Source organism: Osmerus mordax, chromosome 11, assembly GCF_038355195.1.
Source record: "Osmerus mordax isolate fOsmMor3 chromosome 11, fOsmMor3.pri, whole genome shotgun sequence".
NCBI lineage: Eukaryota > Metazoa > Chordata > Actinopteri > Osmeriformes > Osmeridae > Osmerus > Osmerus mordax.
The window spans coordinates 14,761,472-14,785,837 of NC_090060.1; the positions used below are offsets into that span (position 1 = coordinate 14,761,472).

Here is a 24,366-nt window from a genome sequence, read left to right on the forward strand (position 1 = left end):
GAATTACCTTCTACAAGACAACCATTTGAGCGGCTGTTAATTAAGATGCAGGTATTAAACAGCTGTGGTCGGCTCCTCCGACCGCCTCGCCTCGCCTCGCCGCCATAATGAGCGGAGGCCTCGCGTCCTCTCCTCGCTCGCCACGAATCACGTCTGTTTTACTCTGCACGCGCTCCATATGGCACCTCTTGTTTAGACTGGATATTTTTAGCCGTGCAGGTTTCTTTCTGTAAAAACGTGGCCGTCACTCATGCCTGTCGATCTCTTTTACGTTTTTCCCGCTCCCTCTCGCTCTCTTGTACTGTGTGTGTTAGTTTGAGTGTGTGTTTGTGTGTGTGTGTGTGTGTGTGCGTGTACTGAAACGTCTACCTCTCATTGTACATTCCATCAGCCCTCTGTTGCAGGTGTGAGCTGTTCAGCTGAGACCTCGGTCCCTGCTGCTGACTGTCTGCATCACTCTTTCATCCCTCCCTCCTAACTCCTTTTATACCATTGTCTCTCTCTCTCTCCCTCGGTCTTTCGCATTCTCTCTTCCTCTCTCTCTTCCTCTCTCTCTGTCTCTCTCTCTCTCTCCCCCCTTCTCTGTCTCTCCTGGAAATAGAATTAGAATTAGGAATCCAATGGGATTTCTTGGCAAGACGGCATTATTGTTTTGCCAACATATTCTGATATCAAACCGTAAAAAGCACTTAACAGGCAAAACCATGAATAATGAATCCCCAACCACAGATGCTCGTCCACAAAGCTATACAGAGCAGTGGTTGTGTTTAGCAGAGCACAGAATGGTTATCTTCAGGACCTAGGCTGGGCTGGGCCAGGCTGGGCCCCTGCTGTAAGGCTCCACAGGACTCCCCTGGGAGGGTAAGGGAGGCGTGGTGAGGGCAGGCCCAGCTCCAGACCTCTGTTCTAGCGCCAGAGGAGACATTAATTGAGAACCTCTGGATATTATTCTGGAATCCTGTGGGGTGTGTGAGGTTGTGAGTGTTTGTGTGTCTGTGCATGAGTGTGTGTGCCAAGAGAGTGACTTAATTGATCACAGCAGGTTGGCTCAATATGAGGCCACCAATTGTGGTCCTATCACACATGAAGTAGTTCCTTCAAACCTCATCTCAGGCCTCCTCTACAGAGAGAACCAGAGCCATGATGCTGGGAGCTCTTCCAGAGGGTTCTGACATTTACATTTAGTCATTTAGCAGACGCTCTTATCCAGAGTGACTTACAGTAAGTACAAGGACATTCTCCCAGAGGCAATCATTGCCTCCCAGTCATTTTTCACGGCTGGGAACCGAACCGGCAACCTTCTGATTAATAGCCCGACTCCCTAACCGCTCAGCCATCTGACTCCTATCATCTGATCTCTGGGAGCCTTCAGAAACACTGTAGGCTCCCATCTCCTCTCTCACAACAAGCATAGATGCCCAGCAGAAGGGTCATAGAAGGGTCATCATTATCTATCCTCAAATTGGCCATTCAAGATACAAAAAAAACGTCAATTATTAAGGGGCCGTTGAATGAGTCGGGTCAATAAATCACAGAGCATGACTACTGGAGACCTAATAAGTACAGGGTACCAGCCACAATGTGACTTAAAGAGTGCTGCCCTCTGTGAGTGTCAGTGTCAGAGAGAGTCAGCCTTCAGTGCATACTGGTCTGACTACTACCGTCTTCCTGACAAAATACTATTTTTTACATTATATACATTTATCCAAAGCAATGTACAAAGCTATATCTGCCATTGTTCCAAGTAACAGTATGGTTATATCACTGGTTATATACTACCTATAATGAGAATCGCACATGACAAAGGTGTCAGGTGGCTGAGTGGTTAGAGAATCGGGATAGTAATCAGAAGGTTGCTGGTTTGATTCTGGCCGTGACAAATTACGTTGTGTCCTTGGGCAAGGCACTTCACCCTACTTGCCTCGGGGGGAATGTCCCTGTACTTACTGTAAGTCGCTCTGGATAAGAGCGTCTGCAAAATGTAAATGGATATGGATAAGGAGCTGGCAAGTAATATTCAATCCTTTAATTTACAAATATGTCAGCTGATTTACCTCATAATGACTCTCACATTGGGCAATCAGTCATGATTATAGTTGTAACTAGTTCTGAATGGTTGTGCAAGTTATATAATGTAATTTTGACTGGACGCATTGACCAACACAATGTCTTATCAGGGAAAATACCCTGGAACTCGACAGGGTTCTAATTAGACTGGGAAGCTTTCGCCTTTTTTTTTTCTTTTTCTTTTGCTGGCTTCTTGCGTAAAATGAGCTCAATCAATAGTCTATCCCCTTCATCAGCAGTGTTCAAGCAAGCCGTGTGTGAGCATGTGCTTAAACATGTTTAGAGAGCAAAGGTGGGCAGCCAATAGCGAAACAGCAACGCCAGGACGCTTATCAGGGTCCTGAGAGAGGCACAGGAAATTGAGTTTGTCCAGTGTTGTAGTGAGAGGAAGTCACACAGAGAGACAGACATACCGTTTCCCTCCCATTAGCAAAAATGTGTTATTCATGAGGGCAAATTTAGTTTGAACTATGTTTCATTGATATTCTACACAGCCACATTGTACTGTCTGTCTGGGGACTTGAGCCATTTTATTTTATTCATATATTTATCCATTTCCCCTTCGGTGGCTATGAGAGATAAAGGGAGTTGTGACCGTGCAAGGTTGAGGGGTCAAACGTTAGACCCCATTCCAGGCTGTTTAATCATTCTCCCCGTAACAAGCTATCACCGGCAGCTGTCACAAGCCAGCAGGGAGACCAGGGACCTGGCCAGGGAGGCTGGGAGAGAAGGGGGAGGAGGGGGGAGTCCAGGGGAGGAGAGGGAGACTTGAGGGGCTGAAGAGGTGGGGGTGTCTAGAGAGGAGAAGGGGAGGGTATGGGAGGAGGGGGAGTCTAGGGGGTAGCTAGGGAATAAGGGGGTGTCAGGGGAGGAGAGGGAGGCAGGGGAGGAAAGGGAGGCAGGGGAGGAAAGGGAGGCAGGGGAGGCAGGGGAAAAGGGGGAGTCTGGGTAACAGGGGGAGGAGGGAGGGAGGCTAGGGGATAAGGAGGTATCTGGGGAGGAAAGGGAGGCAGGGGAAGCTGGGGGGAAAAGTGGGAGGCTGGGGTACTGTGGGAGGGAGGCTGGGGATGAAGTAGAGGCTGGGGACAAGGGAGAGGCTGTAAAGGGCTGGGAGAGGGGGGAGGCTGCATCACAGACCAGCACCAGAAATAGACATTTCCACATTTTGAAAACCACATAATCTCTTTCAGAACCTGTCCTTTATTCTACTGAATTCCGCTAGGCACTATTGGCATATCTATGCTGTGATTCTTTTCTAGCTATTTATATAATGCTATTTAGACCAAAAGACTCATTGTGTAAGCAAACAATGCAGTTATGACATATTCATTTTCAGCATTTTCCTGTGCTGACGGCAATCTCTCACAGCCCTTGTTTTTCCACAGTGCAGCCTGCAAAAAAAAAACAATCTTCTTTTCCATAATTCTGCAAACAGATATATTTTTTTCTTTCGTGATCAACATCATTTGCCTCATCCATTGCTCGACAGCTTTCCCGACGAGCTGTCATATATATGTTCATGTGTGTGTGTATATGTGTGTGTGTGTATTTGTGAGTGCGTGTGTACGTGTGTGCTGACAGGGTGTGTGAGGCAGCACATGTTGGCTGGTGAGGCACTGAGATCAGCGAGGTGGCATGTGTGCAGAGCCAGTACTCTGGTGTGGCAGTGTGGCTCGTGCCAGCTGCAGGCCGGACAGCCCTGCCCCGAGCGGAGCACAAAGTCGAACGAGGGGGGCGGGGGGGGGGGGGGGGCGGGCTCCGGCTCTCCCGTCACCGGAGACAGGGACGCCAGAGTCCCTTCCATCCCCAGCTCCTCCATCCCCAGCTCCTCCATCCCCAGCTCCTCCATCCCCAGCTCCTCCAGTATCTCGACCAGCACCACTCATGGTAGAACAGTGCCAGGGGACAGTAGAGGAAACTGCAGTCGGATTACCACTGACGCGCAGTCCTATCTGTTTCCCCTCAACGCTCTCTCTGTCGAAAGAATAGCCTTTGTGATAAGGCAGAGGCAGCCATTTAAGGGGAACGGATTAAGCAGAGTAAAGAATCAATTACTGTGTTCTGACATCGTGGGGAGAGGCGCGAGGGGATCTTTATGTGTCCAACTTGATTAACGTCAGGGCTACTGATTCGAATTGTCTCGCAATCTTAGTCTGGATCTACGCTGCTTTTTCTACCCCCTGTATCACTCGCCCCTCCTCCGCCTCCCTCTCTCTGATCATTATCCGGCAGGGAATCTGATACCTAATTCTATCATAGCCATGCATGAAGTGAAGTGTTAATGGAGACAGCGCTATAAGCCTCCAAAAAATATAATTACAGGCCGAGTGTAACGGGAGACTTGACAAGTGAATGGAGGCAGTATGGATAATCGAATCAAAAAGGAGTAATTCCATCAAGGCCTTTGATTATTCCAAACGGCAGTCTTTCCGTGCTATGATTTGTATTCATAGGCATTATGTCTGTAACGATAAATGCACCGCAGCCAGAAAATGTGTTCTACAGTGCCGTTTGTGTCAGGAAATATGTGCTGCTACAGGACCTACAAACATTATAATGAATGAATTGTCAAGTCGATATATTCATTGGTAAATAGGCATGTTGTCAATGACTTGAATACCAAGATGTTATTCATACCTACTGTACTGGCTGGTGGTAAATGCAAATGTTCTGCTTTGAGAAGATTGACGATGTACTGTGTCTTCTCCAGTCTATTTGTTTGATATATCCACCCGACATTCATTCCCCTTGAGCAATCCAGCAAGTTTCCTACAATTTACTCACAGAGTAGATGCCACGCTCAATATATCTCCCTGAAAATAGCGAGTGCAGCTAGAGAGAGAGAGAGAGAGAGAGAGAGAGAGAGAGAGAGAGAGAGAGAGAGAGAGAGAGAGAGAGAGAGTAGAAAGTAGAATTGCTAAACATTTTTTTAAAGGAATGTGAAAGGAATAGCCTAGTATCTGCATGGATAGTTCCCCTCCTTCGGGCCGTCACAAAGTGATGAGGAGGACATTTTCCACCCAAAAATCCGAAGAAGTTGGTTCTGTAATTTTTCCACTAACAACTCGACATGGCTTCTTCTTTAAACCTTGGGTGTGCAGCAGGTCCATATATAGCCAGCGTTTTAGCTTGGTGTGACTGACGGATGTATGTCCCTGTACAGGTGACCCATAAAATGAGTAGTGACATTGATGACTCAGTGGGAAGGGCAGAGAGGGCGAGCTTTCTGTTCTGGTACCAGAGTCTGTCCTGAATTCCCTCAGGAACCATAGCTTTACTGTACCTGCCGCTCACCAGTGTACAATACTGTACTGTAAACACACACACAGCTCAAGGACACAACATAACCTTTGACCCGCGATTCAAAGCAAACGGGTGAAGACAAAGATGGTTAACAGAAGCTACTATGTGCTACTGGACAGTCACTGTGCACGCAAGTCTGTTTGACCTGTAGCCTTTTTTTTTTTTTTTTCACGAAGATACAATCACTTCATTGGCAGGAACATTTGCCTGGTGGCTTGGAGGGAAAACAGGGGCACTGTTACCCAGTGGTGGGCCTTGACAAACAGGATTACAGGAGCTGCTCTGCTGACACATGCTGTGCTCTGCTTCGCTTCTGCAGTGCAGTCACAAGACACAGGCAGAATTACCGCTAAAGGTCAGCAGAGTCGCACATTCACTGAATGTCACAGCTTAGCCACAGTTTGGGGAGAGAAATATTGCAGATAAATGCACCCGTCTCCTGGCAGTGACTAATGATCTGCCCTCGCATGGCGGAGTGAGAAAAGAAAAGAAGAGAAACCAAATTATAGGGGCAAGTTATAAGACAACAGAGGCGCATCGATTAGGCAGAGTGAATCACACTGTCGCGACACCTTGAATTTAAAACTTGGGAAGAGCGCAGGATCTGGGTGTTGGGATGGATTTTCATTCCTGGAGTCCTGCCTTCATTGATGAGGTGACACATGTCACACGGCGGGCCTGCAGGGTGTCACAAACCAGCGGGGGAGCCCGGCGTCTCAGAGAGGCTTAGCATAGGTTTAAGTGAGCATTCCACAGCCTGTCCCGTTCCCCTACACGCAAACACACACACGCTTACACACACGCTTACACACACACGCTTACGCACACACGCTTACACACACTCTTACACGCACTGATCACAACTCCAGCATATCACAGGGGGAGTAAGCTGACTGACACAGATTAACGATATCCCAACACGGAGATTCCCGGGGAGGATGTGTGTGTGTGTGTGTGTGGTGGCGGCAATTGGGAAACTAAAACAGGAGCGTGGCTTTGAAGAAGGCACCTATTGTTGCACAGCTACAGTTTGATCTCCTGAGATACAAGATGTAGCCACTGCGAGCGGCTCACGTTGTTGTTTTCTCTCTCGAACAGCCTCTTGAGTGAAGAGCTTTAAACCGAGACTGACTCAGATACTGGTGGACTCAGGCTTGGAGGTAGTGAGCCGACAGTGTAATACAATGTCCACACATGTACCGAGGGACACAGTAAAAGTCCAATTCCTCAAAGGCACAAATGGCCAGAAAATCTATGCCCAGCAACAAGTTACCTGGCATGAGTCATTTATCAGAGCCCAAGATTTCTCCTCTAATATAAATATATCTGACATTCTCCCTGCGGCCCTCCTGCTTCATCTCTCTCCCTGTCGTAGCTCTCCCTAACTCTGTTTACTCAGGGCCTGTCTCTCTCAATACTGTATCTCCCATCTCACTCATCATTCTTGGCCCTTCTTCTCTATCAATATCACACTCTTTCATCTGTACGATTCCACTTAGAACAGTAGTTCTCCCCTGCTCATCTCTCTCTTCACTTCCTCAAAACACATATTCCCCAAACCATTCTTCCTCTCTTTCAAGTCCAGAATTGGACATCAAAGTCTTGTGATGGAATTTCAATTTCAAATCAAATATATAGTCCAAATGTACCTCCTCTAATTCGTTTTCCTTCCTCTCTTTTCTCCTGCACGCCTGTGTGTGTATGTGTGTGTGTGTGTGTGTGTGTGTATCACCACCTACTGCAGCCTGTGGCCTGGAGTTCCTGCTGGTTCTCTGTGGTCTGGAGCTGTCCTGGTCCTGCCCACATCACTGTATCTGCTACGCTGCGCCCACCACCGTTTCCTGCCAGGCGCACAACTTCCTGTCCGTCCCCGAAGGCATCCCCCCGAACGGCGAGCGCATTTTCCTGCAGAACAACAAGATCCACCGTCTGTTGCGAGGCCACTTCAGCCCCACTACAGTCACCCTCTGGATCTACTCCAACAACATCACCTACATCGAGCCCTCCACCTTCCAGGGCTTCACCCTGCTGGAGGAGCTGGACCTGGGGGACAATCGCCACCTGCGCTCCCTGGCCGCAGACACCTTCCACGGGCTGGGCCGTCTCCGCGCGCTGCACCTGTACCGCTGTGGACTCAGCGCGCTGCCCAGCAACATCTTCCAGGGGCTGCGCAACCTGCAGTATCTCTACCTGCAGGTACGTACAGCACTGCTGTCTGCTAAACGGGGAGGCGAGAAATACGGTTATGTAGCTAGATTTGTCTATATTGGATATGGAGCGAGAGATAAGATTAATTTGTGGGATTTGGTTAGCTCCAAAAAGGGTGTGTTTATTATTGTTTCCCGTGAGGATTTGTTTATGACTCAGGATTTCACCCTGTTGTGTGTGTCTGTGCAGGACAACCACCTGGAATTCCTTCATGAGGACATCTTTATGGACCTGCAAAACCTGAGTCACCTGTTCCTGCATGGGAACAAGCTGTGGAGCTTGCAGCAGAACACCTTCCGGGGCCTGGGCGCTCTGGATCGCCTGCTGCTGCACCACAACCAGCTGCAGTGGGTGGACCGCCTGGCCTTCCATGACCTGCGCCACCTCACCACCCTCTACCTGTTCAACAACTCCCTGACCGAGCTGTCTGGGGAGTGCCTGGCCCTGCTGCCCGCCCTGGAGTACCTGAGGCTCAACGACAACCCCTGGGAGTGCGACTGCAAGGCCCTGTCGCTGTGGGACTGGCTCAAGCGTTTCCGTGGCTCCACCTCCTCGGTGGGGTGCCAGGCTCCACCTGACCTGGCAGGGAAGGACCTCAAGCTACTCGGCAAGGAAGACTTCCCCAACTGCTCCGGGTCCAAGTCCCTGCACCAGAGCAAGACCAGCACCTGGGCGGACACGGAGAAGGTGTCCCTGAAGAACGAGCCCCAGCCGGTCCAGCCTCCGCACACGCACCCCCACCACCCCCGCCACCACGGCGAGGCTCCGCCCTACCCCTCTCCCCCCTCCCCTCTGCCCCACCCGCCACCGTCCATGGATGGGGGAGTCGCGGCGGGAGCAGGCGGGGAAGCCGGGGCGGCGCCCCCGCAGAGGCCAGGCCGCGCTCGGAACTGCACGCGCCCGCGGGCCAGGGGGGGGAAAGGGAAGGGGCAGAACGAGGTGCACACCCTGAAGGAGATGGCGGATAAGGAGTACTCCTCCCCCGACTTCACCGAGGGGGGGGGCAAATACGACCACACGTCAGCGGACGGCACCATCACACGGCGGAAGCACAAGTGCCCCCCCCGGACATCTGTCGGCCCCCCCAGCGGGGTTCAACAAGCCACCAACAGGGGGGCCACGGCCCTGCCCCTGCTGCACCTGTACGCCATCCTGGGAGCCTTGGTGCCTGTTAGCATTGATTGCATTCTGCGCTGACCCCATGGGGGGGCAAGGACACAGCTTCACCAACGATGCAGCCCTTCCGACCCCACTCTCGCTCCTGCACAAGGCCTGTGTGTGTGTACTTTATGTGTGTGTGTGTGTGTGTGTGCGTGTGTAAAACATTGTGTAGGGGCTTAGCTGTTTAGACTCTGAAATAGACGTTCGAACATCCAACATCCGATGAGGAAGGGCTGTGTGGGGGAGCTTGGAGAGACAAGAGGAAGTGTGGAGCGCGCGTGCACTGCCACAGTTGCTATTATGATTTGATGTTCCTGTTGTGTTGCTCTACTGTCTTTTTGCAGCCCTCTCTTTGTGTTTTTCTGCTCGAGCTGAGATAACCAAACTTTTCGAAAGGAAGGAAGGCACGAAGCAAAACGTTAGCTACGAGTGAAGTGAAAAAGTGTTTCAACCAGCTGAATTTTTGGGTTTCGCAATCTGTGAATCCTTATTTGAGAGAGGGGGGAGCAATGATTGTTAAGCCCTCGGAATGAGTGTATCCAGTTTAATTTTCAGTCTTATTTGCCAAATGTATTTTTCTATTACCTGCTTTTGCCAATAGCAGTACCATGTAATTGGACCACAGTGTTTCCCATCAGCAGAGAGATTAACTGAGAGCTGGGCTCCGAATCAGACCAGGTATGTGCAGAGCTCCCTTCTCTTGAGGAGTGCTACTATAACAGCACAGTATGGGGCACCGGCAGAGAGGGCACACGCAGCAGGAACATGCCACGGATTCTGCTCCTCGAACAGATTTCACTGACCAGACATGTCCAACTCTGCTGCTTCTTCATATAGTATTATCTAGAGCTTTCGTTTTGGTTTGTTTTTAGGTGATCCTGGCTTCCTCGGAGTGTTTCTTTATGTTGTTGTTGATTGTCATTTCTTTTTCGAATCCACGTGTGCTACCGCATATTAAGCTACTCCACCCAAGCTGCTAATTTTCTGTATGGAGGTGAATGGTACTAAATGCTCTGTTCCCATATGCTACAATGTGTGTCCCCAAGAGGAACAAGCTGTGAATATCAAGGAATCTGTCTGGTACTCGTCCTGGATGTTGTTCATTTGATTTTGCTGAGATACAAAAGGACCTGTATATTGATCCCTATTAAGGGTAAAGAGAGACTGACATCTTTAAGGGGGGTCAAGGGTCAGTGGGAGTGTTCTCAGTGTCCTGGAAGGCTATTGGCTGAGATGAACCTTTGCCACAGTGGGGATTCTTCCTCATTGGGTCTCTGAAGAACAGTTTTTTTCTTTCCTAATCTTCAAAAGGAAAACATCAGACAAACAAGACTAGAGAAAAAACGTGGACCTTAAATGACTTCTGTGATGAATTAAATATAAAAGATTTTTAAAAAGACGATTTCGAACCGAGCACGGCAAAATAACGGGGACTTTCTCTCGGACATACAAAACTGCTTAAAAGCCTCTAAACAGACTGCTCTTCTTGCGATCGCAGGTGAAGATCCGAGAAGCAAGACAATCGCTTCGGCAGTGTCGGGGGAAGACAGGCCCATGGACAGACATCTTAATGATAAGACTGTGTTTGTAACAATAATGATGTGAACTGTACTATTATCATTGACTACAAGGGGACGATCTGCAGTGCCGAAATGAATCATTTACTGTATTACTACGAGAACTACAATATCAACGTCATCAACGATGATAACAGGGTTTCTGCTTCCTCTACTGATGGGAGTAGCTTTGTTTCAGTTACTTTATGGTTTCATTCTTTGGTTGACCGGCATTGTTTTTTTGTTTTTGTATTACATCTTTTATTTTCATTCTCTTCTGGACTCTTATCCCATGAACGATGCACAACTCCATTTCCCTGGTCCTTGTTCCAATGTACCCCCCGTTTATATCTCGTATTTGCCATGATTCAACGGTTCAATAAGTTCTTATCAAAGAAGAACGATACAAAATGTTTATAAAGATATTAAAATCTATATCTTCTTATGTTAAAAGGCTGACAGTTTGGAGTGTGTTTGTTTCGTGGCCCGGAGGCAGCTTGGGAGTGTTTGTCTCAGAGGAGCTAGGAGCCTGGTTCGACCTCTCCTCACTTGGCTTTCTCTTTATTATTAATTTAAACCAGAAATTGACTCTGTCAGCAAGTTTGTCTTTTTCCATTGTGTTTTCCCCTCCCAGTCTTGCCTCTACTTTGCAGTCTGTCTCGCCTGATCAGTCACTATGGTTTAAACAGGCTGCTCTCCACAAACAGAGACAACCCTTTGTGGCTCAACTGTTTGGTTAGGATGTGTATACTGTACATAAGCTACACACTCACACACAAACACACACATCAATATGACTTAGAGTCCGTACAAAAAAAGATGAAGAAAGCAACTCTGTTCCTGACCCCCCCCCAAGATTTTTGAAATATCCAGAGACTTGTACACAGAACTCATGCACTCATGGCCTGACTGGAGCGCACAGCTCAGTGGGATACTCTGAAGGTCAATAAATCATTTAAAAGGCACTAAGGGTATTTATGAGAGTGTCACACAGAATCTGTAGATATTCAGGGTTATTATTGTTATTAATGGGACTTTAGAACATAAATTCCATTTCCTCTTCCCTGCCCCTATTTCTATGATGAAAATTGATCCACAAGTAAGTGTGCCATTTAGGTTTCTTTCCTCGTATGCTGTTAAATGAAAGGGGTGGGGAGTGGGGGGGGGGGAGAGTTAGTTTTATGCATGGTTGAGGATGACTGGGGAATTACATTTAAATTGATGAGCAACTTGGCCATCTAATAGCACTTTCCACTCTCTCCATCATCCCCCTCGTCATTCTCTCTCTCTCTCTCTCTCTCTCTCTCTCTCTCTCTCTCTCCATCCCCTTTCCTCTCTTTCGTTCTTCTCTCTACGACGCTCCCCCTTTCACTCTGACTCTATCTCTCTGTTTCCATCCCTCTCTCTCTCAAACCCACACACACTATACCTTACATACACACACGTATCTTCTTTCCAGCACTAGCATAACTCACTAGAAACCCATTCCAAGATGTCCACTGCAAACTGTCATCATGATCATTTTGCTCTAAAACCAATACCAATCTCCTGAGCTAGTAGACAAGACAGAAGATAGAGGAGAGTTTGGGAGCAGAGAGTAGGTGTATTTTGGTAAATTATTCAGAGTGAAAGAACTGGCCTAGTTTGATTATCACTTCTCATTTTCTTTTATAAAGGTACACATGTGCTTGTGAAGATGAAGTGGGTTTCGAATAGCCTCCTCAATGGACAGCATCATCTCAGCCCAGCTGAACTCCCTCTCAGAGGCATTAAGGACGATGAAAAGTAAACTTTGGCCGATGAAAAATCACCCCATGATTACCTCAGAGAAACAGAGCCGTCGCTGTTCTGCCGACTAGTCGGTAATGTCGGGGATAATTAAGCGGTTTATTGCCACAGATGCCATTTCATCTTAGACTCTGCTTCGGGAAGGTAATCATCTCTTATATTACTGTAAGTACCAAGACATTTATAGTGACACAGACATAACAGTCCATTAACCAATCAAAATAGGGATGCACTACTGGCCCAACAATGCAAAATTACATCTAGGTCATAAATATTTCTGAAAATATCTAAAAGTTGTAACCACCTATACAGAATACTCTTACAGATGTTGAGTCTAAGGACGTTTACTAGTATTTGTGGAATTATTTCCCATGATTGTTAGGTTTCTCTCAACTCTGGGATAAATTAGCATTTCACTCACTGTTACTCTCATCTGAATTGACCCACATATTTGCACAGCACTTCAAAGGAAAATAGTCTAATTGCAATTGTCTCACTGCAGTTGAATCCAGGAGCCAGCAGAGAGCCGTGAGAGCCTAGCCGTGCCTAGAGAATCCTCCGTGAGTGAAGCAGGTAGGTCACCAGGCACATCCCAGAGAAGCTCAGTCAAAACCTGGCCGAAGGACCGGACAATGCACAGGACAAGAGGACGGATTGAGAAGACGAGTGGAGCCCGGACGAGAGCGAGGAAGGCTGAAGGTGAAGCGTGGACGAGGAGGAAAAGAAAATAAATCTGCATGGGACTCGGGGATGAAGGGGTAGCAGAGAGAAGAGGGAGAGCAGATGGTGGAGAGGGGAAGATGAGGAGGCTTGAGGGGGCTCACGAGGGGACAACGGAAAACAACTGATATCAGCCAGGCGCAAACGGCAAGGATGATTAAGACTATGACAACATGCTCAGAGGAGAGAGAGACACATGGGAGGGGAAGTGATGAATGAGAAGGGGAGTGTTGCAAGATCACAACATTGAGAGGAGCTATTTACAGCGAAGCTATGTATACATCCACTCATTGCACCTTCTTCCTATGCCCTGTTGCACAAACCGACAACCAGGATTCCACATATAGAACGCAGCGTGTGAGATCTCACATTTCTTATTCATGAGCAGCTTGTTGATTCTTCCTTGTGCCTATAGAACACATACAACTTCTCCCTTTGAAGTGAGGTACTTAGCCTATCTCTCTGGTAAGCAGCTTTTAATTTACTGTCTGCCACTGTTGTCTGGTAGGCTATTAATTAAAGCAGGAATTTATCCCATTGAAAAAGAGATGGAGAAAGTTGAGTGTGGAGGGGAAGGACGTCATTGGGGGACATGATAATTAACAGAAGTAATGCCGCAAAACGCCACAATACCTGCACTTTGCATAATTCCCCTAGTCCCCCTCCCCGTGTGTCTCTGAGTCCCACTCTCCCCAGTCAATCACAAAGCTAATATCACCTCCGTCTGCATAAGCCCTTTCTTCTCCTCAGCCCTTTTATTGTGTTTATTTATTTACCTCGGAAATCCCCCCCAAGAACTCTTTTATTCCTCAGCCGGCTAACCTGCCTGCATACCGACATGGTCCCAGCGCAGAGCAGCCCTCGGACACAACCCCACCTGGAGGCGGGAAAACATCCGTTGTTTGACCTGAAGGTTAGCAACACGTGACCTCAAGTCAGATTCCCCCGACGCCGCATCGCCGAAAAGGAGCCTAGTCCTATTCCTGTCAAACCCCGTCTTAGAGAAGCGTGTGTTAGGAGCGGGTGTCAGAGAGGCTGAGGAGAAGGAGGAGAGACACTACGTGTCACACCTTCAATCCGCTGTCAAAATGGCCGCCGTCACCGCTCCCCAACACCGGAGGGGAACGCAATCCGGTAAGAGAGTCTATCGCCGTTACTTAAGGATGTGTCTCTTAAACATGTGTCTCTTAAACATGTGTCTCTTTACTCTCTCTGGGCACGGCCACTCAAGCGGCTTTCTTGTCTGCTCCCGATCTGATCAATGGCTGCAATTAACACCTCAGATCGATGCTGGAGTGCAGGGGAAACAAAGAAGTCTCTCTCCCGGTGAGCCCACAGCCACGGGCCCCATCACTTGTGTGGGAGAGCACGAGCCAGACAGGGGGCTAACGACACACACACAGCACTCTCTCCACCCCAATTAATCACCCCCGCCCCCCCCCCCCCGGCCCTGACAGACCACCCTCCTCTACTCCATCTCCTCTTCCTCTCCTGCTCACTCTGCCTGGTCTCAGCCTCCACACCGGTGTTGGAAGGTAAGGGAAGGTAGGGTGATGGAGACATCCAGAGGAAGGGTTACCCTGGAGCAAGGCCAGGTTGCCACACCGTCTCCATGGTTCTGCTCTGCTCTGTTTACGTTTCAGCAAGGCCTCTTTGAAAAAAATCATCGCCTGGGAATTTAGGATTTCCTCGGTCGGATTTCAGCGAAGCCCCAATTCTAGGCAGGTAGAATCTCAGCCAGGCTCTCACACTTAGTCACCGGGGGGGGTGGGGGGGGGGGGGGGATCAGTGATCCTGCACATTATTTTCCCTCTCAACTTTAGGCCAGGCAGTGACATCCACCTCCAACCCCACTTTATCCCATCGCCTCAGGGGAGTATGCAGAGATGAGATGGGGGTGTGGAGATGGGGGGTTACCCTGTAGGCTCTAGGACTTTTGAGAGCTTTGCATGGTGGTGTTTGAAATGCAATGAGATGTCTTATACTCGGCTGATGTCCCTGATTGCTGGGCCGACAGGGTCTAATTATCCCTCCACACTCTCCCTCCACACTCTCCCTCCACACTCTCTCTCCACACTCTTTCTCCACACTCTCTCTCCACACTCTCTCTCCACACTCTCTCTCCACACTCTCTCTCCACACTCTCTCTCCACATTCCCGCCTGATCGATCCCCTCGCATGTTCCTCATCAACCCTCAATCAAATCAAATTTGTAAATGAGAAAATGATGAGTATTTGGGGAAATCTTGAAGAGAAGCTCAAATGACCACATAAAAACACAGTGACTAATTACTAAGCTGATTTTTCTTAACAAAGTTAGAAAGTAAAAAATAAAAACTGATGTGTGAATACCCCCCCCTCCCCAGGTCTATTTCTGTCAGATGGGGGAGGGGGGGGGGGGGGTGTCTGGTGGGAACGCGCTGCTCCCTTCTTCCCCGCTGTTCTTCATAGATTGCTACGCAGCATAAAGTTTCTTCCCTACAACAAAAGGAGATGCTTGCAGAAGAGGATTGCACCCAGAGCGCCCCTCCTCCCCCCCCCCCCCCCCCCCCCCCGACATCCTCCTTCCCACACAGTGGGAGACTGTGTGCCCACTGAGGTGGAGTTCAAGCCTCTCTCTCTCTCTCTCTCTAGCTCTCCATGTTTTTGCCCTCCAGCTGCAGAAGCTGCACAGATAAACACACCCACACTAACAGAGCCTAGCATACCACACACACACGCATAAACACACACACACACACATACATAACCACATACACACACACGTATAAACACACGCATAAACACACACACATACACACATAAACACATACACACACACACACACACATACACATGAACCTCTTTCGGCACATTTTAGCACATTTTACGTCACACTCTGGGGAGACACGTATATCACACATAACGTCCATGCAGTGAGACAGTGCCTGGCATATTCAAACAGGTTAGCTGCCCCAACCTCCCCCACACAACCGCCCGATCCAAATAGACAGTGTTTACAAGAAACATGCTCGGCCGAATACCCCAAACAGAATCTGTTTTCATGGCTTAAGACCAATTCAGCTGTTTATATTTGCAAATGAGGACAGTAAGGAACAGTTGGGCAGTGATGTTGGTAAACAAAACAATAAAGTAAGTTAACAGCTGTAATGAAAATAATGGCTTCCAGAAATAATTGGTTGAGAAACAAAAAATGGTGTCACCATTCCTCGTGAAATTCACCTTTTCTGCTTGTGACCTTTCTATGATTTATTTTTATTCGTTGACAGTTTAGCAACTGTTTTTGCTTGTCATGGTTCATTAACTGTGTTCACTTGTGTGGAATGGACAAAGGTTGACATATTGTCAGTCAACCAATACAGTATTCATCCTCCATTAGCTATTGACCTGTAACAGGCTATAGCTTAGTTACGAGGACCATTTCCTAGGCTCCAGTATCATAGTTGCAGATGGCGATGTACCTTTCTGAAAAACTCAGTTATACTATGAAACCACAGCTGTAATGAGTGGAGTTGAGAAAACGACAGAAATCTGCCTCCTCTGCCTCTATCTCAGGCTTGGTTGGCTCGCACGTTAGCGAGATAGATCTGCATTGATTTTGTGACAAGCATGCGGGGCTGAGCTCTAATTGGGTGTGTGTGTCTGCAGTCCTCTAGGCCAATTGTGCGAGGCATCTTGGTCTAAAGACACACTACTGGGACCAACCTGACTCCAGCCCAGCCCCTTCTACGCACATTGTTCTCGGCCAGTGTATTCTATAAAGCCGCGGTTTTACACAAAAACAAAACAGCTTCCCGTCTCCGACAGGTAATAGATAGAGGTTAGTAACGGCGTTCCCTTGAGATGTCAGCTTTCATCGGCGTGACGACGGCGAGTAAGCGGTCAGGTCAGCACATCCCATAATAACACAGATATCCAATTAAGATTAAAGAACAAAAACACACTTTTGATCTCTTGTAATCTCGAAAAATATTCCCTTAACCATTTAGCTTGAAGAATAGTTAGTAAAAAAAAAAAAAAAAAAGAACCGTGAAAGCTATTTGACTTGAGACAGATACACTCAGCAGTACCTCAGACTGGCTCTAAACCCATCTGACCCTGCCATGTTTTCCCTCTGCAAGGCTCACCCAGTGTTCACCCAGTCTGTCTACACTGACTTGAGCAGCGTTGAAAGTGAGACTCGGGGCTGACCTTGCCCCCCTGTCCTGTGGACGAGGCTCCTCAGGGGAGGGGGCACAGACAAGGGGGGGAATCTGAGACACACGATCAACACACCTAGCAGTTCGTTTTCCACAACTAACTTCGAGGATGAGTGTGCATATGTCGGTGTGAGGATTTGGTCCGTGCGTTAGAGCTACACAGTAGTTTGTAGCTTTTTCTATGCAGCCCGGCTGTTAATGTACTCTAAACTCCCAGCCGAGGTGTTGTGGGGTTGGGGGAGTACATGGCCATCACGGATCAATATATACTTTGAGGGGATCAGTGGAATACCTTTTCACAGCGCCAAATATTCCTGCCAGTGTCCCTGGTGATGCCCCTCAGAGTGGAGGCGTGGTCCTGTTTCATGCAGGTGGATGAGGGTACATGGAGGACTGGTATCATCTCCCTCTTCCAGTATGAGTCGGCTGATTAAGAACAGGGACATGGGGCCGAGGTGACGGGAAGGAGAGGCGGGAGGGAGCCAGGAGAGTATGGAGGGATACGGTTCAGGGACAGAAATAGAGGCAGAGAAGAGTGCGACGTGGAAGAGAGGCGTCATAACCGGGAGAGGAAGATGAAGACAGGGTCAGGGTGACTGTGAGTGACAGATGTGATCAATGGGGAGAAAGATGCAGATATTAAAACCTAATAGAGCCAGGGAACGAGAGGCGGCGAGTGAGATTTCTCCTCCGTCTCAATCGAACGGCTTGGAATGACATACCGGCGTCTCTAATGGCGTCGGGGATGAAAGTGCGATGAGAATGTAAAAATACAAATGTGCAGACAGACGTTGTCCTTTCCCACCTTCTCCCCGAGGGTCTCCAGGCAGGCTTTCACGTCGCGTCCCCATGGCGATGACAGCACGCGTTCGAGGCAGCCGAGAAACCGGCACTGTCACAGGGGAGACGACGTGCCGCTGCTCACAGGCCTTCTCTCTACCTGCCTTTCTCTCTCTGCCTCTCTCTCTCTCTCTCTGCCTCTCTCTCTGCCTTTCTCTCTCTGCCTTTCTCTCTCTGCCTCTCTCTCTGCCTCTCTCTCTGCCTCTCTCTCTCTGACTTTCTCTCTCTGCCTCTCTCTCTCTGCCTCTCTCTCTCTGCCTCTCTCTCTGCCTCTCTCTCTGCCTCTCTCTCTGCCTCTCTTTCTGTTTCCGTGTTGCTAAAAATAAGATGTAAAAAAAAAAACTCGGAGAACCTGCGCCCTTCCAAGTCAATTTACAAAGCAGGGAGATGCCAAGAAATCCTACCCCTCCGCTGCCGTGCTGCTGCTCTGTGTTCCTCCACATCCTCCTTACACAGGTGTTTGTGTGTGTGTAGGGGGTCCTGTCAGGGGGAACATCACTGGTAAACACAGAGAGGGTGCTGGGGGATACACAGAGCCGGCGTTCTGCTATCTGGTACTGCTATGTTCCCTAAAATGTCTTCTGAGCTAACAGGGTTGGAGCTGAACATCACACTGAATCTGCACTCAAAACCCCCACAGGGATGGCAGTGAGAACACATTCTGAAGTCATGATCACTTCTAACATCCTCCCCTGCTTGCCCCGGGGCTGAACCCTGCGTGGAGAGGAGTGACATGGCCGTGGCCCAGATCGGGCCTTTTGATGGACACATGACTTCACAACAAGGTCTGACTAACTGCCACTGAAGAATAATCAAGAGTTCAGTAACAACTCCAGGTCTTTGCCTTGAAAGACAATAAGCTACAATGCAAAATACTAACCCTAGTTCAGTCACCTGATCTGGCCTATATGTTTCAGCCCAAAATTACCTGACATCCTCAGATAAAAACCTAAGCATTAAAAAATATATATTTGACTGTATTTGTATATTAAATACACAGCCGAGGAACGATTCAGATACAAGGTTTTGAGTCGACAGCAACTAAGCACTATCTCCCACATGTAAATTGAAGGCAGAAGCAGCACCAGTCCTTGAGTATATGTGTGCAGGATTTCAGCGATAGATATGTTGCTGTCTGGGGGGGTGCCTGCATACAGAGTGTGCTAGCTGTCTGTGTCATCATTCCAGCTCTTTTTGCCACTGGGCTGCACATGCCACTTCCCTCCAGAGGTAGCAGTCTTTGTGCTGCTCTTCCACCATCACATGAAGGAGGAACAGGGGGACTAAGATGGAATCCATAAACCTCTCTCTCTCTCTCCCCCCCCTTCTCTCTCTCTCTCTCTCTCTCTCTCTCTCTCCCCCTCTCTCTCCCCCCCCCTTCTCTCTCTCTCTCTCTCTCTCTCTCTCTCCCCCTCTCTACAGTACATCAGTCCTCCACTGCTTCAGCCCAGTCAATTAAATTCACGCGTCAGATCAAACAGACTCTCCCTTTCATGCACACACACACACACGTACCGATGAACACACACAACAACCCCCAAATGTATGGAGAGGGAGAAGCTGTTGGTTTAATTCATAGAGTGGAGCCGATCAGAAGAAAGTTGACATCTGAGGACAAGCCAGCACCCTGCCTAGACATCCACTGACGTATGTACACACACACACACACACACACACACACACACACACACACACACACACAAGCAAGGCCTGGCGGCCAATCAGGAGCATGCTGTGTGAGAGTGTTTGATCTGCTTTTAGAAGCACAGGACAGCAGAGTAGAGGAGCATTTATTGACACAAATACTCTCCCTCTCTCTCTCCTGGTTTTAATTTAAACCAAGACTTGACATTTACATTTACATTTAGTCATTTAGCAGACGCTCTTATCCAGAGCGACTTACAGTAAGTACAGGGACATTCCCCCGAGGCAAGTAGGGTGAAGTGCCTTGCCCAAGGACACAACATCAGTTGGCATGACCGGGAATCGAACTGGCAACCTTCGGATTACTAGCCCGACTCCCTCACCGCTCAGCCAACTGACTCCCTCACATTTGTTTAGAGGTCAATCATAGGACCAGGAGGACCTCAGCATTCAGTTGCCCCACCAATAGCTACACTCCCTACATATACTAGATCTTAATAAAGAAAATACTTACAAATAATATTCTCTCTCCAAACCCTTTATTACCAAGGTAGCTCTGTCAATTTCAAGCCCCAAGAGGTCATCAAGAGGCCATCAAGAGGCCATCAAGAGGTCATCAAGAGGTCATCAAGAGGTCATCAAGAGGTCATCAAGAGGTCATCAAGTCAAAAATCTAAAAGGAAAATAACAACAATGACTCTACAATGGTGGTTTAGGTGACAGGATAGGTGACAGGATAGGTGACAGGATAGGTGACAGGATAGGTAAATAAGCAGAAATGTAGGTAGTGTTCTATGCAGCTACGAAATAGAAACCCCAGCCATTTCTCCTACTTAATCAAGTTAAGTCTGTGCAATCCAATGGAGTTAATACCCTCACACATTCTAGCAGATTGAAACAAAGACTTGCACTCGACTATACAGAACAAGTTCAAAAGTGCAAACTATTTTTTGGGAGTGATTTGGTAGACAAGCCTCCCTTCTATATATTTTAATAATTTTCAGCTTGGATGTAAAATAAAATTTAAAATAACAATATATTTTTGGGTGTGTGTTTCTAATTATCAAGCGCTGGTGACGTTATTTTTCTCACCATGATTTTCTCCTCTCATCAAGCCAGCCTAAAATGATTTAAACTGATCCCCTCACTCTGTGGAGGGGGTTGGTACAGGACTTTGAAGTGGACCTGTTCCAGAAAGATCTACATTCTTTCATTACACCATGTCAATATTGAACTACAGACAGTTAGTCAAGGCCAGGTCTCAAGAGTCAAAGCAATCTAAATGATGGCCGATACTGACAAATTAAATAATACCACAGAATTCATTACTGCAATAAACATAGGCTCATCTGTTATCTTGACATGTCAATGCTGTCTGAACACTGAAAAAACTTTAATATACAACTTTTTGTTGAATTAACTTGGATTTACTGTCAAATTGGAGAGAAGCTTTAGGTTATGAATACAAATCCATATTTAGTTTTTTTCAACCCTACTGAAGAACAACAAACTTCAGGACCCCACCTGTTTATAGAAGTGGAGTGATTGCTTTCATAATGAATGGCACCCTTGAAAGCCAATTATCGCTGTAAAATAATGCCCTGAAACCGATTGTCTGTAGGGACAGACAGCGCAACAGCATGATTATGTAAAATATAAGGAAATTCCAGAAAGAATAAACGCTCTCAAACATAACCCTAATTGTCATTCATAAGACAGTTAGCCAGTTTGAGAACACTAAAACCAAGAACAGATTTCCTCAGTCCTATTGTATATTTGAGGCAGAGTAGCGAGCCGTGACTCTTAAACCTTGGCCCTCTGACCCCAATTACTTGTCGATAAAAAACCCGATACAGAGCAGCGCACACAGCATTAGGCCTACATGAAATTTACATTTAGCAAACACTCTTATCCAGAGCGACTTACAGTAAGTACAGGGACATTCCCCCCGAGGCAAGTAGGATGAAGTCCCTTGCCTTAGGACACAACGTCATTTTTTGACACGGCCAAGAATCGAACAGGCAAGGCAACCTTCTGATTACTAGCCTGATACCCTAACCGCTCAGCCACCTGACTCCCTGAAATTGTGTTGGTCATTATGCACTATTTGAGCCAGCCCTTGCGGCACTATAATAAAACCATCACTTCCTGGTTCCTCTCCTCTGACAGTATAGGAACCTGCTATGTTGGAGCCTCACCAGCAGGTTCCCTGCAGGGTATTCATCTCTATTCCTCCTGTCACACACCCCCCACTCCCTTAAGGGTACATGGGATCCTTGACACACTGACACCTGGGGGGGCCAGGGGAAGACACCTCTCTCCCGAGTCCTAATCACCCCCCACTACTGACAGAGATCAGGTCAGACGTCTCGCCCAACCCCGACGCCACACTTAGCGTTGTGTCACCGCGTGTCAGCGACGCGCACATTCAACATGACAGAGGGTCGACACGTACAGCGCACCCCGCGACCGTGCTTTCCGCGCGCCTCGAACCTGCCACGCCAGAAGGTGCCCTCTGGTGCCACTCAGGCATCGGACAGCCTCACCTGCTGCCCTCCCAGAAACGTCAGGAGGGTGGAGGAGGAGGGGGGCGTGGGGGTCATGTGTGTATCAATGCGGAGACACTGGGCCTCATCATCGACTGCCTTTGCAGTTGAACTGGCGGAGCAGAGCGAAGGCAGGAAATGTGGAGTTCGGGGGAGGGTGTCAGCCTGTGAGTCTCATTAGAAGAGTTGGACGGAGGCAGGCTGAGTTGGAGGGCCGGCCACCGTTTCTGAAGGACCGTCGGTGGGTTTGTCGGCGAGCAGCAAGTAAGTTGGAAAGGCACAAGTTTTCGGAGGCTGTCCGTCAGAGGGGACTAGCCGGCTCCCGAGGGCGTCTGAGACAGGAATGGAGCGCCACGTCAAGAGCTTTACTCTGACCTCCACGCCTCGTTCCTCCACCTGCCTATTTCATGGACCCTTGATTTCACAAGCGCTAGGATTAACACTCTTTCAGCATCCAGGGAGGGAGGCAGAAGATGAAAAAATGAAAATAAGCAAATACACAAATCCTTCACTTCGAATTTGAAAGGGCCTGAAGCAGAGAGTGGATAGGCTTCCGGCGCTACACCAAAAAAAAGGACATTTGGAAAGTCGTCCATGTTGAAAATGATTCATATTCCATCTGTAAAGACAATGTCAAGTACTGGCAGACTTGTTTAAGCAGTTCATGACAGAGGGAGAGCTGAGTAAAAGCCCTCCAGCAGTAGTTCTGCCTGGATGCTCTCAGTCTGCTCAGTCTATTGACTTTCATCAGAGGCCTTGTGTATTAGACTAATGAGCAAAGTGACCGATACCCTGGAGCACCCTGGGCCGCGGTACTGGTCCCCCTGGGCCTGACAGTCAACATACAGGACATGTCCCCTGTCTCTCAGTGTCTCCCAAAATGAATGCTTAGTTAAGCATGAAACCTCCCCAACACACACACACACACAAACACACACGCAGATAATGGAAAGAGACAGGAAGAAAGACATGTGCACATGCAGATTCAGACAGACGCTACGTGCACATCTACGCACACACAAACACATTCCCATCCAACCGCACGCGGAAAATACTGGAGTCCCTTCAGAGCAAATCACCCAATCAACCAGCAGCACTAAACAAGCCGGGGTGCGTCGCCGGAGCCACTTCTAATCTCCGGCAGTGTGAAGGCTTCTGGGTAATGAGAGGACATTTGCGGTGCTGACAAACAAACGGCCGGGCCAGGTCCACATGACCAGAGGCTGCCAATAAATACAGCAGCCGGGTCCAGGGAAACACACTGATCAGCTGGGCTGGTCGCGCCACGCGAGAAACCATCACTGCGGGGCTCAGAAAGGCATAGGGAAGCTCTCTATAATCACAGGGCCAAACAGGAGGGGGGGGGGGGGGGGAGGGGACACGGCCAGCAGAACTCGGTTCTCATTTGGGTGGGCATCACAGGGCTGGCAGGGTTCATCACATCCAATCAGCGTGGTAATTAGAGTGCCATTACAGTGTGTTCGACTTTTCTATGGTCACGTTGGGGTGAGGGGTGGAGTGTGTGTGTGTGCGCGGTGACGTGGGAGGAGTCTCTACACGTAGACTCACCAGACTCATTACAGTGTTGTCTTTTGTGTCGTCACGACGCTTGAAAGGGCTCTTTCATCACAGCTCTGGATCTCCGGGCGGTGAGCCCTCACTGACAGGTTTTTGTACGGCCCTCATTTTTCAGCCTTTCACACACCTCTCCTCCTCACTACACGGAATTGCCTCCGCCCACTCCCTGTCTTCAGCCACTTCTCCCCGTTCAGACCTAACGACCCGGAGTTTATCCAAACCCAATCGCTCTCTTTCTGCTTAGCTCATAGTCCATTGAAAAGCCATCTGGAGCGATAATCAATTACAGCCAAATCAATAACTCCTGGCAGAGGGGGAGCACATGGTGACAGAGGCCTTATTGAGCTGTCAGTCAGACAGACTGTTCTCTCACTCCAAGCTGTCGCTCGCTCACAGTAGCCTCACCTAGAAACACACACACACACAAACACACACTCACTCACACACACTCACAAAATGCGTGTGTCCACTTCATGTAAATGCACAGAATGGATTGATTATCGGCGTTCATCCTGCACGTGTTGAATCACACACCACCACTAAGCTAGTTTGTGTTGCGTTTGTTCATCATGTGTGATGATTTTTTTAGTCTTCTGTGATCGTGCCCCACAGCGAGTGACAGGGAGGAGACCGTCGAAATGGGGTTGCTATTTTGGTGCGTATTTACCAGTGTTGTATTCCTTAAAATGCCCCAGTATGTGGGTGGTCAGTGTGATTTCGAAGTATGAATGGACTCTGAGACAACACAGTGACTGC

General features: G+C 48.4%; 1 protein-coding gene across 1 annotated transcript; it reads left to right on the forward strand.

Moving 5' to 3' along the window:
- The first annotated feature begins 3,665 nt into the window (after positions 1-3,665).
- rtn4rl1b (reticulon 4 receptor-like 1b) lies at positions 3,666-8,775 on the forward strand. Its single transcript, XM_067246728.1, has 3 exons — positions 3,666-3,954; positions 7,115-7,566; positions 7,768-8,775. Exons 1-3 carry the CDS (start codon positions 3,666-3,668, stop codon positions 8,773-8,775), a joined length of 1,749 nt encoding a protein of 582 aa, XP_067102829.1.
- Positions 8,776-24,366: the final 15,591 nt, after the last annotated feature.